General features: G+C 27.9%; 1 protein-coding gene across 1 annotated transcript; it reads right to left on the reverse strand.

Moving 5' to 3' along the window:
- Positions 1-14,084: 14,084 nt before the first annotated feature.
- Positions 14,085-15,560, reverse strand: LOC107634105 (heat stress transcription factor B-4d). Its single transcript, XM_016337679.3, has 2 exons — positions 15,137-15,560; positions 14,085-14,818 (listed from the first exon to the last, which is right to left on the reverse strand). Exons 1-2 carry the CDS (start codon positions 15,470-15,472, stop codon positions 14,177-14,179), a joined length of 978 nt encoding a protein of 325 aa, XP_016193165.1. The 5' UTR covers positions 15,473-15,560; the 3' UTR covers positions 14,085-14,176.
- Between the last annotated feature and the right edge of the window lie 2,969 nt (positions 15,561-18,529).

The following is an 18,529-nucleotide window of genomic DNA, read 5'->3' on the forward strand; positions in this document are numbered from 1 at the left end:
TACATAAACTATAAGTAAAAAGACTATAGAAACTAGAATTAACAGTGCAGCAATAGCAATAGAAATAAATGCTTGAATATTTATTTCTACAATTTCTATGTTTTTTTTTATTTTTAATAAATAAAACCAGGATCTAATTCTATAAAAATAATAAATCTTTCATTAATAAATTTAATAGTTTAAACCACATCTCAATGATATCAAATAGGACCAATATAATATTATGAATAATAATATCTATGCTAAGCTATCAATTCGATTCATTGTGAAAAATAGAATAGTGAAAAGATCTTTTATCTATATCAAATTCAAAAAATATATTTTTGATGCAATCAATGCAATTTTTTTTATTTTTTAATTTTAAATTAAATAAGAATTCTAAAAAAAAAAAAGAAATTCCTCTTGTGAATGATATTTTTTTTATTATTAGGATTTTCTCTTACATTTAAATTAGTGTCTTTTTTTGAATTTTTATTCATTCTAGATTAATGAGTCTCGAATCTGCAGCTTCTGCCTTGACAAGGCAGTGCTCTCACGAATTGAACTATAATCCTCACTAATTGAACTATAATCTTAGAAAAATAGAATACAATTTTAGATTATAGAATCGATAGAGTATCATATATCCATTATTTTTATTATTATTCAATTATATAAATAAATATGTATATTTATTGAATTGATATAATAATTAATATGCACTTTAAACATCGACATAGATTACTTGTAATATCTTTATTCATTATTGCCAAATCGATTAAAAAATGAATCCAACAATACAAAAGAAATTAAATAAAATAAATAATTTTTTTATTTTTTTATGGTTTAATTACTCTGTTGATATCTATAGTTTCGTAAATTTTTTAATTAGGTCTTTATACTTTTTTTTCCTTTTAATTGAGTCCTTGCACCAATTTTTTTTAATGGAGTCCTTACACTTTTTTTTCCTTTTATTTGAGTCTTTGTACCAATTTTTTTTTAGTTAGGTTCCTATACAATTAAGCCAATTACTACCAAGAAGGACTTAATTGAAAAAAAAATTGGTGCAGGAAGCCAATTAAAAGGAAAAAAATATAAGAACCTAATTAAAAATTTTACAAAACTATAAAGACCAATAGAATAATTAAATTTTTTTATTTAATCATTTTTATATTATACTTAGAGATGCTAATAAAGATAGATCTAGACCATTAACAAGATTTGAATTTTATATGTATATATAGTCCGTAAAAAATTTCTAAAAATTTATCATATTTTATTTTTTCCCATATTCAAGTATATCGACCATTTGATAGTGGATGGGCAAATTAGTTATCTTTTTTTTATCGTGAATGGGTAAATTGTTACGCCAAACTGAATTATATTACCAACAAATTTATCCTCCACTAAAAATGAATCGATTTTATTATTTTTAGACGATCCATGATCAATTTTTCCTACTACCTCCAAAGAAGTTGAATCTCCGTTGCCTCTTTGAAAAGGGTACACTTGTCCGACAACTATTATATTTTTCAATAACAGGAAAATTAGAATTCATCTTGCAATAAATTAATAAAATATTTATTTAAATTGGTAGATATATTTATCAATACCTAATACAATGAATTTCGTTAAGACGGGAATAACTTGATTTTAAATCTCTTTTGAATTTATTTCAAATTTCATTGATATGTACTATATCATTGAAAATCAAATCTAATATTAATGAACTTTTTTATTAGCTAGCTATATGATTTTTCATTAGATAAATCGAATTATTTGTCTTTTAATAAGTCGATATGTAGATAATAGATATTCATGTGCTTATATTTTAAGGAACATTCTAATATTATTTATATTAAATATATTCAATAATAAATATATGTATTAGACTCGTATTGACCTATTGTCGAATTTATCGTTGGAAGTTAGCGGCAGGCATACCGGTGGATTTATCGGCGGATTTAGCAATAAATTCGTCGGGTAAAAAAGTTACCATTAGATTTGATTTTCTGACGGTAAATTCGCCAGTAATAATTAGAGGAAAAAAGAAAAACTGATACGATCATTACCGTCGGATTTACGGGTGAAAAAATCCGACGGTAAAGTAATTAAATGAAACACGTCGTTTTGGCCACAGGTTGTGCGTCACCGGCAAAATTTTTTTGACGGTAAATCCGCCGATAAAATTGACCCTAAATTCGAATTTGCGAAACCTACCCCTCCATTTCTACAACATCATCAACATCACTTCTCTCCCATAGTCCCATTTCTCTTTCTCTCTCGCCGTCAGCCCTCCATTGCAACCATTCGCTGTCGTTTCGCTGCCATCGACCGCTTCACATGACTCCAACCATCGTCGCCGTTGAAAAGCGTCCACTTGAAGCTTGTTTCTGCCATGAAGGATCTTGTTTCTCTCCTGCGAGTTGTTGCCTCCGTCGTTCGTCGCTGCTGCCACTTGCCTTCGTCAGGTGTGATGCTGGTATGAGTCTTTTCCATGCTCTGCTGCTGCTGGTTCCAATTCAGGTTCGTAGTAGATCTGTTAAGAGTACAGTGCTTTGAATACTAAGGTTTTTGTTCTTATTTTTGCGTTTTGTGCTGTTAAAGTTGATTAATTCGCGAAATTCTCGTTCTTACTGTGTGGACTTGAGTGTGCACTGCTTTAGGATGTTGACTTTAGTTTTAGTTGATTTTAGTTTAAGTAGATTTAGCGGAGTAACCTTTCACGTATGACAATTTTAAAATGCTTGAAGGTAAAATGTTCATGCTACGAAGAAATATAGGAAAATAGACCTGCATATCCCGTGCACTGTTGATAAACTGTTTGTTATGTGTGAATTTCGTCAATCTAATATTTGAATTACGTAACCTTTGAAACCATAGGTACTCAATAATTACTATTAGTTTGATGTATTGTATGTTATAAATTAAAACAATGTTTTGATTTCTAATGTTGGAGAAGAGGTTGGTGCTTTTGATGATGAAATTGATAACACGAAGGTGATGATGCATCGAACAGGGTAGTTAACTTTATGCTACTCTGGTTGTTTTGCTTATTCTAGAAAGATGATTGCCTTCTGATAGGTTTTTCCTTGTTTTAATGCTATTATCATAGTTGACCATGTTTTCACTCTTTTGATGCTTGCGTATGACATTTTAAATTTGAGCAATGCTAGGGGGCCAGCAACATTTGTGATTGGTAGCCATCAACTAGCCATCAATGATGATTTGATGGTGTGAGATTGGTGTAAGATTTCATTCAATGGCTCACCTTTCTCTGCTGGTTACATGCTGGCCAAAATGCAATAAAATTGCTGGCCCCTAGACTTTTCCTTTAAATTTTTGCTCTTCCAATGGCTTCATGAAAGGAATTGGGTCCATTGTTCTTATCATACGTGCAATTCAAACGAGTGGCTTTTAAATTAAGAAAACTAAATATTTGTTTTTTGAAAATATTTTAGAATATCTTTTGTATGGCATTAATTTTTCAAATGGTTAAGCAATGATGTTTTGGTTTAGAGGGCATATAAAAGATTGGACAATTTTTATCTTAGCTAGCAATAAGATGTTTTGTCTTTGTTTCAAACAAGACTTCAATGCCATTAAAATTTGAGACTTCGATACCATTAAAAACTGTTATAAGATCTTGAGAGTGATTCTACGAGGGTGAAAACTCAGGTGAAGTCGACTTCACGTGAAGTTGATACCTCAGAGTCATTAGATGATTTGACTGATTTGACTAAATTTTTATCTAAAGGCTCTCAAATATCAACTTCACGTAAAATCGACTGCACCTGAGTTTCCACCTTCCACGAGCTATACTTAATTAGCCTTATTTGATTTTACCTCCCGATAATATGATAGTAATTTAGACGATAAACTATGGATTATAATATTGAATTGATAACTACATATTTGTACATAGGTGAATATCCATCACACTAACTCATGATCACATTTAAGGGCACTTCAATTTTCCTCTTTTGACAGTGAAAAAGGTGTAGCAAGGGCACTTCAATTTGAACTTGTTTGTAAACTTTATTTTAACTAAAAATTATAGACAAATTATTATAAAAAATTGTAAAAGTTTGAATTTTGTTAGTATATAAATTATTAAATTTAAAAATATATATTGAATTTTCAAATATTTTTTAAAAAAATAAATTTTAAGTTTAACGTTGAATTTACCGGGGAAAAATCCTACTGTAACAAATTCCAAAATTTTGCTAACTAAAAGTTTATATCCGCTGCTAAATTCGCCGGTAATTAGCGGTGGACGAAAAAATCCGCCGATAAATAATTACCGATGAAGTTTATACCGTCGAATTTATTCCGCCACTAAATTCGACGATAAACAAGATACCAGCGAATTTTTTTAGTAAATCTGCCGGTAAATTCGATGGTACTCGAAGACTTTTTTGTAATAAATTTAATTAAATAAAACCTTTTTAACTCAATGATAAAATAATACAAATGATACCTAAGACGTAAGTCATCAGTTTAAATCTGACAAAAATTTTGAACTTTACCCTTATAAAAGATATTGTTGTTTTTTTTTCTCTATAATGATATACCTAGAGATTCTCATACTTATTATTTGACTATTATTGAATCTGTAAACTTAGTTATGAGAGAGATCAGCATGAACTAAGCTTAACAAGATTTAGATTTTTGTATGCCAAGAGAGAGAAAAAAAATGAGAGACAGAAAGAAAAGAAAGAGTGAATTATTCATTGATCTTGTTACTTAAGGTGTGATTCTACATAGTGTTTAATTTGTATAGAAAAAGCATGAGAATTTAGATGTGATTAAAAAATAATTGAATAATTATATACCGTAAAAAATTGATATTATTGAAAGATAAAATTAAAATTTAATTCTATGTATTATTTTTCTCCTCAATGTTTTCATTTTATTTAAGTCTCTAATGTTTTAAAATCATCTTAATTTTGTCCCGCCGTCAACTCTGTTAATAGATCTCTAATAGCAGGATAATATTAAATCAATTTTAAAACGTTAGAAACAACTTTATGATTTATCCCAAACGTTAAAAACAAAAACAATATTTTACTCCTAAATTAATTGTCATTCATAATTACTAGACCAAACTAGTTCTAGAAAGCAAAAGGTGAATTTAAGAATTAAGATTAGAGAAGTGTCATGAAGATTATATTGTCTGATGTTAATTACTTACAATATCTTATAATATATATGACAAATTCAATAGATATCATTGTCAAAATGAGCACACCTTATTAATTAAATTAAACAATGCATAATCATTAAGCACTTAACATATCACTCTCTCTCTTCCTTTTCCATTTGAATTGCCTTAAATAATAATTCTTTTACTTTAGATATTCAATGATTTTCTGGACCATCCTAGACATCTCTAGATATTGGATCAATGGAGTATTATTGTCTACTTTATTATCATCACTTTAATTATTTATTCGATTATTTCCCTTTTATTGTATATTGTTTACTTGTTGGGGTTCTCTTGCAGCTCAATTTACACGTTGAATAATTTGAATCTTAAATATTTGTTTTGATTTTTTTATTTATTTATTTCATATTGGTTTTGAATTGCTGACTCAGCATTGTTGAATCGTTCTCTATGAAAATCAGTGGCACTCTTTGATTGGTTACTAATAAAATGTAGTGATGTAAATGCAACAACTACTTTTATTTTGTGAATATCTAAGTATTAATCAAATCAAGGGTAGCCAGTGTTTTGAAAAGCTTATGTTAATAAATTTCTTAAATAATTGTTATGACAAGTTTTAATTACTTAAATTGTGAATCCAAAGCTCATAAGATCATACTTATAAATACCCACTAATCCCCAACTAAGTGGAAAATGAAAAAAATTATATGAAAAGAAAAACATAATTTCTAAACTTTTATAATAATATAATAATAATTTAATTTTATATACTATCAGTATAAAATAATTTTATATATAAATTTAATAATATAAAATTACATCAATAAGAATAATTATTTTTACAATAATCGCATGAAGGATAATTATTTTAAAAATCGAACATAATTGAATAATTATATAAAATATTTTAATATAATTTGACTTATGAGTTAGAGTATCATTAAGTCAATTATTTAATATCTTGACCTAATAATAGGATCCAATAAGATAATTATGGATTATATTCCATGAATGTGACCAATAATTGGGGTGATAGACAGATAGAGTAAAGTTTTTTTTTTTTTTTTCTTTTTCTGTTAAAATTGAATGGTGGATAAAGGCACTCATATGGTAGCACAAATATGGGAATCCTGAAAACATTGATAACTTGAAAAAGCAACCTTTTTCTTTGGTTTGTTAAGTGGGCGACGTGGCACAAGGACCAGCATTGAGAGAGAAAGAAATGCCTCAACAATGGGGTGAACACTTATAATTGCACACCATTGGAAATTACTTTACTACAAAAGTGGTTCCATTTCCATTTTCATACCATGTTTTCACATTTGTTCCTTTGATATTTTCAAATGGATTTCATTATTCTAGTGCATTTTTATTGCATTGTCATTTAGTTATTGTTACGGATCCGACCCACGAATCCTGCGCACGGAACGGTCTTCGTATCCGGTTACTCGGGAACCACCCGTTTCGACCTAAAGGCCTAGAACCGGCCCTTCAGAGCTCCTAACCAACTTTCGAATTCAAACACCTCTTTTATCTTAGTCACACAAGATAAGATAAGATAACTATTACCGTCTATAAATAGAGGACCCAGGTTCCTCCAGGTATTCATTCATTCCTCACACCTTATACCTCTTAGATCCATTCTGACTTGAGCGTCGGAGTGTCTTTGCAGGTACCTCCCCCCATTGCTCCAGTCAAGTGATCCGGCATCTGCCTCAACCCGCAAGTTCTCGATCCATCTCTCAACCCGTACCAGAGACATCTTGTGCAGTTATAAATCGTCACTAATAAATAATATTGACTTTTATCTAATAAATTTGGGTTGGTTAAATAGTTACTTTACTCGTCTATTTAAATAAGTATCAAAAGTTCGAATACGATTTAACATATATAATAACTCATTCGTTAATAACAAATCTTAAAAAAATGAAAATACTTTTATCTCTATTATTTAAAGATTGTATATAATTTTTTCAAGTTCTTGAAAATTAAAGCAAGTCTAATTTAGTTATCTTTGTCGTAATTATAATTTAAATTTTTCGTAAAGTGATTTATTTACATGGTATTAGAATTTTTATAATCCATATTACTCACATTCTCGACATATTATATATACAATCATTTAAGTGCCTTTTACCTAAACAAATGCATTGAAGAAGAAGAAGAAGAAGTTTTGAAGTGCAATTAGCCAATGGCATTGGCCCTTGGTGGTGAGTGTGATAATACCAATAATAATAATGAGGGTAAAGCAAAATTTGTTGTTGTTGAAATTTGATTAAAAAAAATTTTAAAAATTTTAATATTTTTTTTTAATTTTGTCTCAAAAATTTTTGATTTGTATTAAATATATCTTTGATGGCTAATTTTTCAAAAAATTTAATACCAATTCAACAACAATTTCATAAGAATAACTTTTAACACAAACAAATTAAGCATACTTTTTATGCATTATTGTTAGATTTGTCTTAAATTTTTTGAAAATTTAGCTGTTGAGGATATATTTGATGCAAATCGAAATTTTTTGAAACAAAATTGAAATAAAATAAAACTTATGAGTATTTTTAAAATTTTTACCAAACTTTAGAGACAAAAATATATACTTTACTCTAATAATAATAATAATCATAATAATGTTGGGTTTGAACTCCAACTAAACCAATGATCTATGTTGATGATGCTGCCATTTGTAAAATGTACCCTAAGCTAGGAGGAATCTTATCCACTTGCATATGGATTTGTTACACAAGTTGGTTTAGTAATATACTAATTAATATAATGTCACTAACCATTATGGCATTATGGGATAGATGTTTGGCCACATCCTCCTTTAAGGGAAGTTGCTTTTGTGCTTCTTTTCCTCTCCATGGGTTATGGAGCAAATAAATGGCATAATAAAAAAGTTTTCATAGTTTTTTTTTTTTTTAATTTCTTTTCTATTATCATTTCCTTGTTTTGTTGATGGATGATGATGAAGAAGAAGAACAACATATATAAAGCATATGATTTAAGCATATCCTCTTTGGTCACTTTGATATTTCCACCATTGCATACAATCTTTTGGTGATTGTCCCCTAAAGTTTCAACATCTCATCCATCAAAACCCCACCAACTTTGAACTCACCTACCCCACCTATTTGTCTTCATACTCCCCTCTCTCTTCTTTCTTTTCTTTTTCTTTTATCAACAATCAATTAACCCAATTTGGAAATTTATTCATGGCCATTTAATGGTTAGATTCTCAAGTTAACTCTTTAAAATTTTGATATTGTAATTTTAATGAGTTGATTAATGTTATTAAATTTATTAAGATGGACGATTTTATTATTTAATTATTGTTATGATTTTCGTATTTTACATATTTAATTTATTTTTCTTTTGGTTGCCCACGGTATCCTCCAACCCGACAAGTCAAGAATTAATCCGTCGCGAATCGGAGCTCCATTTAGTACTAATTTCTCTTATTGTGAATGTGAAAATCATGGATGTGACATATTCTAAAACAGTCAACTTTATCTCTTTCTTCTTGTATGTTTGTTCATCAATCAATTTTATTTTATTTTATTTTTTCTTTTTTTTTTTGGTATTGATACTATTGATCAATCAATTTCATTTTAATGTGATTGTTGGCTCCCCACTATTTTTTTAAAAGAAGAAAAGGAATATGAAGCAATAATTGATCTTACTATATACAGCCCAGGCCTATCAGGCCAATACTTTTCATATATTGGTAAGGAAACGGGCCCAAGAAAACCATGATGGGTCGAATGTTGGGCCTGGTGGCAAACTTAAAACATAGTGATAATAAGATTTCTATTACCAAAAATTTATACAACCAAAAAAAAGATTTCTAACAAAAACTTCCCAGGCTCAAAAAAAAAAAAAAAAAAAAACTAACACAAAAGGAGTATGAGTGGAAAATCAAAATAGTTAATCATCAAAGCTAAGCTTATAACCAATTTGGGTTGGTCGAATGATCAGCTCACTCGCTCGCTTAAGCAAATGTCGAAGATTTAAATATTGTCTTATGCATGTAGCAACCTATTAGCCAGCGATAGACTCTTAAAATGAAGTTTAGATCCACAATGAATTAATTTTTGCCTTATTAAATTAAAAGATACCGTAAAAAAAATAAATATAAACTTATCATTAAGTGAACACCAACTACCTTTATTTACCTTTTTGATGTTTATCGATGTTTTTGGTCATATAAATTTAAAAGACCAATGTAGTAGAGGCAAGAGATTTATTAATTATTATTAGTGTTCCATCACCTTTCGGTTGTAGCACCTATTCACCTAATGTTGAGTATATTACTATTTTAACCTTTTTCCCCTTGAAATATAAATTGGAAGTCAATAAACTAGATGAGAGAAAAAGGAGCAAAGAAAAGACCGAATTAAAACTAAAAAGGCCAGTCAAACCAATCATAAAATTGATTTCACAATCCCCAAAAAGCACTCTTTACTTCTTTAGTCTTTATTTTTCTTTTTTCTTTTTTTATTTTCCATTCTCTTCTCTGCATGCATGCCTACTATTCCTTTTTATTTTTATTCAGCAGAATATTCAAAATGTTAGAATTTATATATGCATAAGAATATATAATAATTCCATATTTTTTATAGAATTTATATGTTTATATATAATGGAATCTACCATATATTATACCTTATGGGAATGAAATATGCATAGCACATTACTTTAATTCTTGAAATATGGATGGTTAATTTATTGGCGTGTTAAGTAAATATTGGAAATTCGAATCTTATTTTATGTATATAGTAATTTATTGACTAATAACGAATCTTTAAATAAAATTTAAATTTATAATCGATTAATTTATCAAACTAAATTTTGCGGTGGGAAATAAAAAAAAAATCTAGTATATATAATTTTAAGGGTAAAGTATTAAATTGGTCCCTATGTTTAGGCATAATCCTGTTTTGTCGTTAATGTTTAAAGTGTCCTATTTGAATCTAAAAAAATTTTATTTAGTTTCAATGTAGTCCCACTGTGAGGTCAAAGTTAAATAATTAACAGAATGTCCTACATTAACATGACAATAGTATAAGAATAAGATCGATAATTTGGAGAACAAGTACAAACTCCAAAAGCATAAAATCAACCGTGGATGTATCAATACATTTATTTATTATTTTTCTTACAATTTAAATGAAATATTTTCTATAGAATTAAGGAGAATGATAAATAAATGTATTGATGTATCCACGGTTGATTTTGTGCTTTGGAGCTTGTACATGTTCTCCAAATTATCGATCTTGTTCTTGTATTGCTGTCATGTAGGACATTTCGTTAATTATTTAACTTAGACCTCACGGTGGGACTAAATTGAAGTTAAATGAAACTTTTTTGGATTCAAATAAGATACTTTAAGCCTTAAGGAACAAAACAGGATTACACCCAAACGTAGAGGACCAATTTAGTACTTTACCCTAATTTTAAAATAAACTTACACTATAGTTATAAGTTTTGACTTAGTAATATGAGTTAACACTTAAAATGACTCTTGAAATTTGACCTCTGATTTAATTTAGTCCTCTAATTTTCAATTGACCTAAATTGTATCCTGAAATTTTAAGATGTGACTCAAGTTGGCCCTTCCGTCCATTTTCGCCACAAAAAAAGTGACATAGCACATTTAGTTGACACTTGGCATCTAAAATGTAACAAAACAATGCAGTTCATTAAGCAGACTCTCAATTGGCCCTTCTTCTTCCTCCTCATCTCCAATTTGGCACTCTCTCATCTTGGTTCATTGTCCCCGCGCCTCTTACCTCCGTCGTCGTGCCTCTCTCCTTCGTCTCGCCTCCCTCTCACTCTCTCATACTGTCACACTCACAACGCCGTCTTGGTTCTCCTTCTCTTGTCGCGACAACGCCATCTCGAATTATGTCCGCAGAACCAACTCCATCATCATCGCAGACCCATACATGTGAATCAAAGAGTTCTGAACAGGTAGTACCCCATCAATCTTATTCTTCAGGGCTTGACCGTGACATTTCCTCCCAAATTGAAGACAACCCATTTTAGCACAAAAATTAATAAAGGGCACGAAGACGTAGCTGTCGAGAAAAAATCAAAATGTACAAAGAATGAAAGAAAAAGACAATAGCTTAATAAGGAATGTGGCTGTTAGAATAAATCTGGATCACTGTATTGGCATAGAAGGTGTCTAAGATGTTGTTGAAGTAACGGAAGATCAAAAGGGTATAAACGACGTCACATAGGTGTGAGGTGCGGCTCAGAAGGGTGCATGCAATGTAGGGGTTGCAGAGGAGGGCGGTGGTGAAGAATGCCTAAATTTGGAGGAGATGGTAGGTGGTGTGACATGCACTCTGGAAGATTGCATTGAAGGCGTTGAAGGGGGAGAGAGTGGTTGTGGTTATGTTGGTGAAAAAAGATGAGAAAGTGGAAAAAGATGAAAATGAAGAATAAGATGAAGATGAAGAAAGAGTGGTAGTTGGATGGAGAAAAATGGTGTTTCAGAGAAAAAATTGAAATTATCGAGATAAGATTTTGGCCATTATATTCATTGAGAGGTTGGCATGGACAGTTTGTCCTTTTGACCATTTAATTATCATTGACGAACATATTTTTATTTTCTGCTCAACTAACTGTGTCATGTCATTTTTTTGATGACAGAAATAGACGAAAGAATCAACTTGAGTTACGCCTTAAAATTTTATAATATAATTTGAGTCAATTAAAAAGTTAAAAAACTAAATTAAATTAGAGGTCCGTCAAGTTTTAGGAATCATTTTAAATATTAACTCTAATAATATATAGTAAATATTTGATTCAATAAATTGTATGAGAACGACGTTATAGGTTAGAATTTCTATTCCAAACTAAATCTTAAAAATAAAAGTAAAAATAGAAAAAAAATTCAAAAGATGATGACCATTGTATACCCTTTTGAAACGGTGGAAAGCATTGATATATCCCATGAAGAATCTAAGAACACGGTTGCACCCAATTTAGCTTTGGAGTTGGATTGGTGTGTCTTTAATGGAGCTTTTGTTCAATGTGATATTGTCATGTCTTTTTATTCCAAAAAAGTGTAACTTTGAAATCACCACATATTGGAGAATTGGCAGCAAAACTTGTCATCTTGTAATCATTGCTTTGGTTCCTTTCATTTTTCTTTTCTTCATAGTAATTAATTTCAATAACTTCAAAGAGAAAAAAAATTGAAGAGTATTTAGAAGAAGTCATAATTTCATTGAATTCAATAATAATCTTCCAAATGAATTTAACCGTGGATAATTACATAACAGCAATACAATAACAAGATCAATAATTTAAAGAATAAGTACAAGTTTCAAAGGTACAAAATTAACGGTGGATGCATCAATATATTTATTTATCATTCTCTTTAATTTGTAAGAAAAATGATAAATAAATGTATTGATGCATCCACGGTTGATATTGTATCTCTGAAACTTGTACTTGTTCTTCAGATTATCGACCTTGTTCTTGTAGCGCGGTCATGTAGAACATTCCGTTAATTATTTAACTTTGACTCCACGGTAGAACTACATTGAAACTAAATATATTTTTTTTTTGGATTTAAATAGAACACTTTAAACCTTAAGGAATAAAACAGGATTATCTCCAAACGTAGAGGACCAATTTAATACTTTACCCTAAATTTTATTAGTTAATATGATTTTTTGAGGGGAGGGAGGTTTCAACCAATATGCACATTAATTATTTTGTTTGTTTTTATAATTTTATTGAATTTTTAATTAAATTTTTATATTTTTTTAATTGAGTCCCTATACCAAAATATCTTTTGTAATTAAATTTTTACTATAACAAAAATATTATAATTAATAAAATATTCAATTAAACAAAACGAATATATCTAATACTTGACTGAATAGTCATAAAAAAAAATACTTGACTGAATATTCTATTTCATTTAATGAAACATTCTGTTAATTTTAATATTTTTATCACGATAAAACCTACTTAATTACAAAATTTAATTACAGAAATTTAATTAAAAAAATATAAATATCTAATTAAAAATTTAGTATAACTATAAAAATGGACGAAGTAATTAAACCTATAATTAAAAACAACATAAAAGAAAATATGGACGAGATAAAAATAATAGATAAGGACGAACAAACTTATATTGGTGTATATGTGAAAGGAATAATATAGTTTTTAATTTGATGTTTTCCTTTCAAGTCTCATTTTGTTAAACCCTATAACCTAATTCATAATGTGGCAAACATAAAAGCCAAAAGTAATGTGGATTTTTTTTATGTCATTTAAATATTTAATTTGATATGCTCATGGATGCAATCCCACGTGCAACTTTATGCATCTCACTGAATTTTAAGTGTATATACACATCCATATAATTTAATTTGGACCTGCATATTTTATTTTATTTTTGAACTATTTCTTTTGTTTATACTACACATGATTATTATGTCAACAAAGAATAAAACAAATGGAACTTAAGAAGAAGAAGATAACAACTAGATAATAAATTAACATGCTATTAGAATATATGTTGTGCACACTTGAGAATATATCTTCTAATTAAAGTGGAAAGAAAAAAAAAAGGACGGTAAATTATGAAGAAGATAATCATTGTTTAATTTCATAAATAACATGTCATTGCAATTTTTTCAGCTAAGTTACTTTATTTTAGACCTAAAAAAAAAGAAAAAAAAATCCAAAAAATATAGGAGAAGTGAATATATAATAATTGTAGTAATATGAATATAAAAAGGTAGAAACTCAGGTGAAGTCACGTGAAGTTGACACCTGAAAACGTTAGATAATTTGACTGATTTGATTGAGTTGACTAAATTTTCATCTAACGGTTCTCAGGTATCACCTTCACGTGAAATCAACTTCACCTGAGTTTTCACTATATAAAAAACATAAGCCTCTACTATACATAAAAAGAGTCTAAAAAAATGCATTAAGCAAACTAATTAACAATTAATGATCATAAGAGTACACCCTAAACTAATTAATAATAAAGGATTAATCTTGTTGAAAAATATTATCTGGGTGTAATCTCTTTTTACCACTAAGAGGAACACCAAAGAGCTTCACTGAAGAAGAACTACAATTATTATTGTTGTAATCATCATCATCATCATCATCATCACTAATACTCATCATCATTCTACTACCCTTTGGTGATGAATCCAACTCCACCAGCTTTGGAATAGTTAATGTTTGATTATGATGAGAGGGAGAAGAAGCAGGTTTGAGATGGTTTTGGATGAAGTAGATGATATCATTGTAGAGATTCTTCATGTGAGTTAGTTCAGATAAGAGCATCAAGTTCTTTCTCCTTAGCCTTTGATTATCCTCAGAAAGTGCTGCTAAGATATGATTATGTTGATGGTGATGATGATCACTATTAGTGCCTCCTCCTAATGAAGAACATGATGGTGATTTAGGAGAAGGTAGTAATAATGAAGTAGGAATAGAAGGAATAGTAGTAGGAGTTGTAGAAGAATCAATCCAACATAGAGCTTCATTATTATTCTCTTGATGATGATGATGATGGTGATGAGGGGTTTTTCTTCTATGGATTTCACATAGAAGATGTTTTGCTCCTTTTCTGAAATACTCATTTGCAAATTCCCATCTATCAGCAACTACCTTCTTGAATCCCTGCTTCAACAACACAAAATGCTTATTAATATATAATATAAGAAAAAATTTCGAGTAATATTTCAGTAATTTTAATCGTTAATTTTAGTTATGTATATAATTTACGACTGAAAACATAACTAAGATAATTAAAATATCAGTATTTCTGTCTATAATATAATATTTTAAACATGAATTTTTTTTAGTATTATAAAAATATCAATATTTAATAATTTTAGGTGATGATGTTAATTATAAAATATATATTTAAAATAATTAAAATTACAATATCTGAAATTCTTCTAGAGTAAGATGAAGAAGATGAATGATGTGACATACATAGGTATTGAGTTGCCTAACAAAGCTGGAGAAGTTGTTGTGTTTGAAATAGTTGGGAAGAAGGTCTCTGGCAAACTCAGGAGGTCTCCAAACAACAAATGATGATGATGATGATGTGGAATGACCATCATGACCCCATGACACTATGTGGTCAGTCATAGGATCATCAACTAGTTGGTATGTCTTTGTCAGGAATGGTGCAGGCACTGATGATGATGATGGTAACTTCTTTTGTGATGATGATGAATCCATCATCATTATCATCACCTTCATCTTATTCATGTTCTCCTCCTCTTCAATGTTACTACTCCTCCTCTCTTCTAGTGTGAATGCCATAACTAAGCTACTATCAATAACACTTACTAATATTCTTCTTCTTCTTCTTCTTCTCTCTCTCTAACATACACTCACATTCACACTCACTGGCTATACTAGTTTAATTTAAATGAATAATTCCCTCCTCTCTCTCTCATACTAATTATGATTTTAGGGTAAGACTTTAATCTTGACTATGACTAAAACTAAGTGTGTGTTTGGATTTCAGTTTGTAAACGAGAATTTGCATAAAATTGATTTTGCAAACTTAATTTTGATAAAAAGTAAGTTTGTGTTAAAGTGATTTATGTTTGGTAATCTTTATATCAAAATAGATTATAGTAAAGTAAATATTGTTTGGATTACACTACTCAAAATTACTTTTAGATAAAAAATTACTAAAATAAGGTTGGGTAATTATATTTGTTCTTTTAAATGATTATTCACGTGGTCAATGTGACGTTACGTAACTGAATACACGTATAAAACAATTTTACACTGACAATATATCAAAATTAAATTCAATATATAATATATAATGAATTTTAAGAAAATTATTTTAGGGGTTATAAAATTTTGACAATTTTTAAAAAATACATATATAGTTAAAATTAAGATAATATTTGTTATCATTATTATTAATATTTTATTTGATTATATTTTTAAATTAAAAGATATGACCATAATGTTAATCATACTTTTTAAATATTACACAAATTTTATAGTTGCTATAACCACTATAATTATAACAACTGTATAATACATCATAATATAAACTAGTATATGTTACGATTTAAAAGTAACAAATTTAATTTTTCATCATTTGTTTTTGCGTTTGTATATTATTACTATTCTTTGACGCACAAGCATAAATAGTAGACACAATTTTTTTGTCTCATAAATGAAAAATTCTTATATTTAATGTTTTTTTCTAAAACTAAGTTTCTATATATCTCTTTATTTCATTGTCTCTACTCTCTATATCCTTAAATTTTTAAAAAATAAAATTCAAACACAACCTTATAAAGCTATTTTGTCTCTCACAAAAATAAAAAATAAACATGTTATATTAGTCCTATTTTAAATGCATGTACTGTACAATAGCCGAAATAAATAATAATTTATCTGTAATCATCTTATTTTAATTGAAAATATACTAATAGTTTTACAACTTTTATGAGGTAGAGAACATATATAATGACAATATAATATGACTTTTATAACTACTTTTTGTTTCTTTCTCTTAATTTAATCTCAGTTGTTTACTAACTTTATGAAGCATATATGACCATGTTCGGTAAAAACAAATTTTGAGTATTTCTAGAATAAGTTATAATAAATTTTTTTTTGATAAAGTATATTTTTTGTTTTTAATATTTATAATTTTTTAAAAAAATATTTTTAACTTTTAGTCATAGTTAATTTTGTCTCTAATATTTTTAATTTGTGTTAAAATTACTCTTATACATTAACTTTATGTAAAATTTTAAGGATAAAATTAAAAATTTTTAAAAATAATTTTAACACAAATAAAAAATATTAAGAACAAAAATTAAATGAATAAAAAATATTAATAATAAAATTAAATAAAATTAAATATTAAAAATATTTTAAAAAAGTAACAAACATTAAAAAAAAAAATTTCCTAAAATCCTATGAACTATTTATTAGCTGCCTCTTGAGAGATGAGCTCCTTTCTATTTTTTATTTATACTTTTTTATTTTTCAGATCAAATAAAACAATAGTAGGGAAAATATATATTTTTATATAGGATTCTCCAAATTTTCTTACTGTACAGCACCATTTGGATGTAATCACCATTATATGTTCATGTTCATTGGCAAAGTGAATACATAATCAAAATAATTTCCATCTAAGTTGTTAGATTATGAAAAAAAATAAAAATAAAAAATAAAAGAGTATACGCAGAAATGATAAATCAGTAATTTAAAAAAAAAAGAGTAAAAATTAATAATTAGATAAAAATTAAAGATTTCTCATGCCTTGTGCAATTTCCTAGGCTAATAATTAAGGTGAATGATATAGTATTTAAATTTGCATATTCCTGCAAAGACGCACACTTTTTATATATGGAAATGGAACTGAAACTTGGAAGGTTGTGATAATCCTCCAAAAAGTACTTACTTTTATTTATATCCATTTGGCCCACTATATATTACCATTATTGTCAGACATTGTTCAATTTGTTGGTCCCTTCCTTTTTTTCCCTTTAAATCTAAAAAATATAATTTAATTCAAAAATATTTAGTAACTAAAAAAATTTTGTTAAAATTAGTCAAATTTATTTTATTTAATATTTATTAATTATTATAATAATTAATAAATATTAAATAAGATAAATCTGATTTTTTTTTGTTTTTTTAGCATTATCGATTTAATTTAAATTTCCACCATTTTCTTTTTTCCCTTGAATAAACTCACAACTAATATGTTACTTTGTCCAAGGTTGGGTTTTCTTCATATTTGAATATTAATTCGTGTCCCTAATTAAAGTGATAGATAATGATGGAATTTGTAAAGTAAAATATTATTACTTTTTATTTGACATTTCATTTTAAATTCTTATTACCTCAAAATAATCTTCATATAATTAAATTGAATCAAATCATATATTCTAATAAAAGACTAAGGATTGATAGGATAGAAAGTTTTTTTTTTTTTCTGCCTTATCACATAAATCATGGCTTTTTTATTTATAGCTTATAATTAAGAAAGTTAGAAAAGTGTCGCACAGAAAAAGATAAACACTATTGTTATTTTCTTTTTTTGAGCTATCATATCCAAACCGTCCTCTTTTATTTTCTGAGGAGAAGAATTTACTTTTTCTTCTTTAATTTGTTAGGGAATTTTTGTGGGGGATCATTGTTGGGTTATGATGATCATCACGAGGATCACCATATTTAGAGCACCTCCAATCTAGATTTTAATTTAATTTAATTTTAAATCCTACAAAATATTACATAAATATTTATAAAATTATATATTATAAAAATTAATTTAAAACTTAATATAAAATTTATTATTTCAATACTTAATCTTATTTTAATTTAATAATA

This window comes from Arachis ipaensis, chromosome B3 (assembly GCF_059453495.1).
Source record: "Arachis ipaensis isolate K30076 ecotype BB chromosome B3, ASM5945349v1, whole genome shotgun sequence".
Classification (NCBI taxonomy): Eukaryota; Viridiplantae; Streptophyta; class Magnoliopsida; order Fabales; family Fabaceae; genus Arachis; species Arachis ipaensis.

Excerpts from the sequence above, each read along its gene's own strand:
- LOC107634105 (XM_016337679.3), bottom strand. The coding sequence starts at position 15,472 with ATGGCATTCACACTAGAAGAGAGGAGGAGTAGTAACATTGAAGAGGAG. Across the intron at positions 14,819-15,136 it reads TTAGGCAACTCAATACCTAT|GGATTCAAGAAGGTAGTTGC; the intron begins GTATGTCACATC and ends TTGTTGAAGCAG.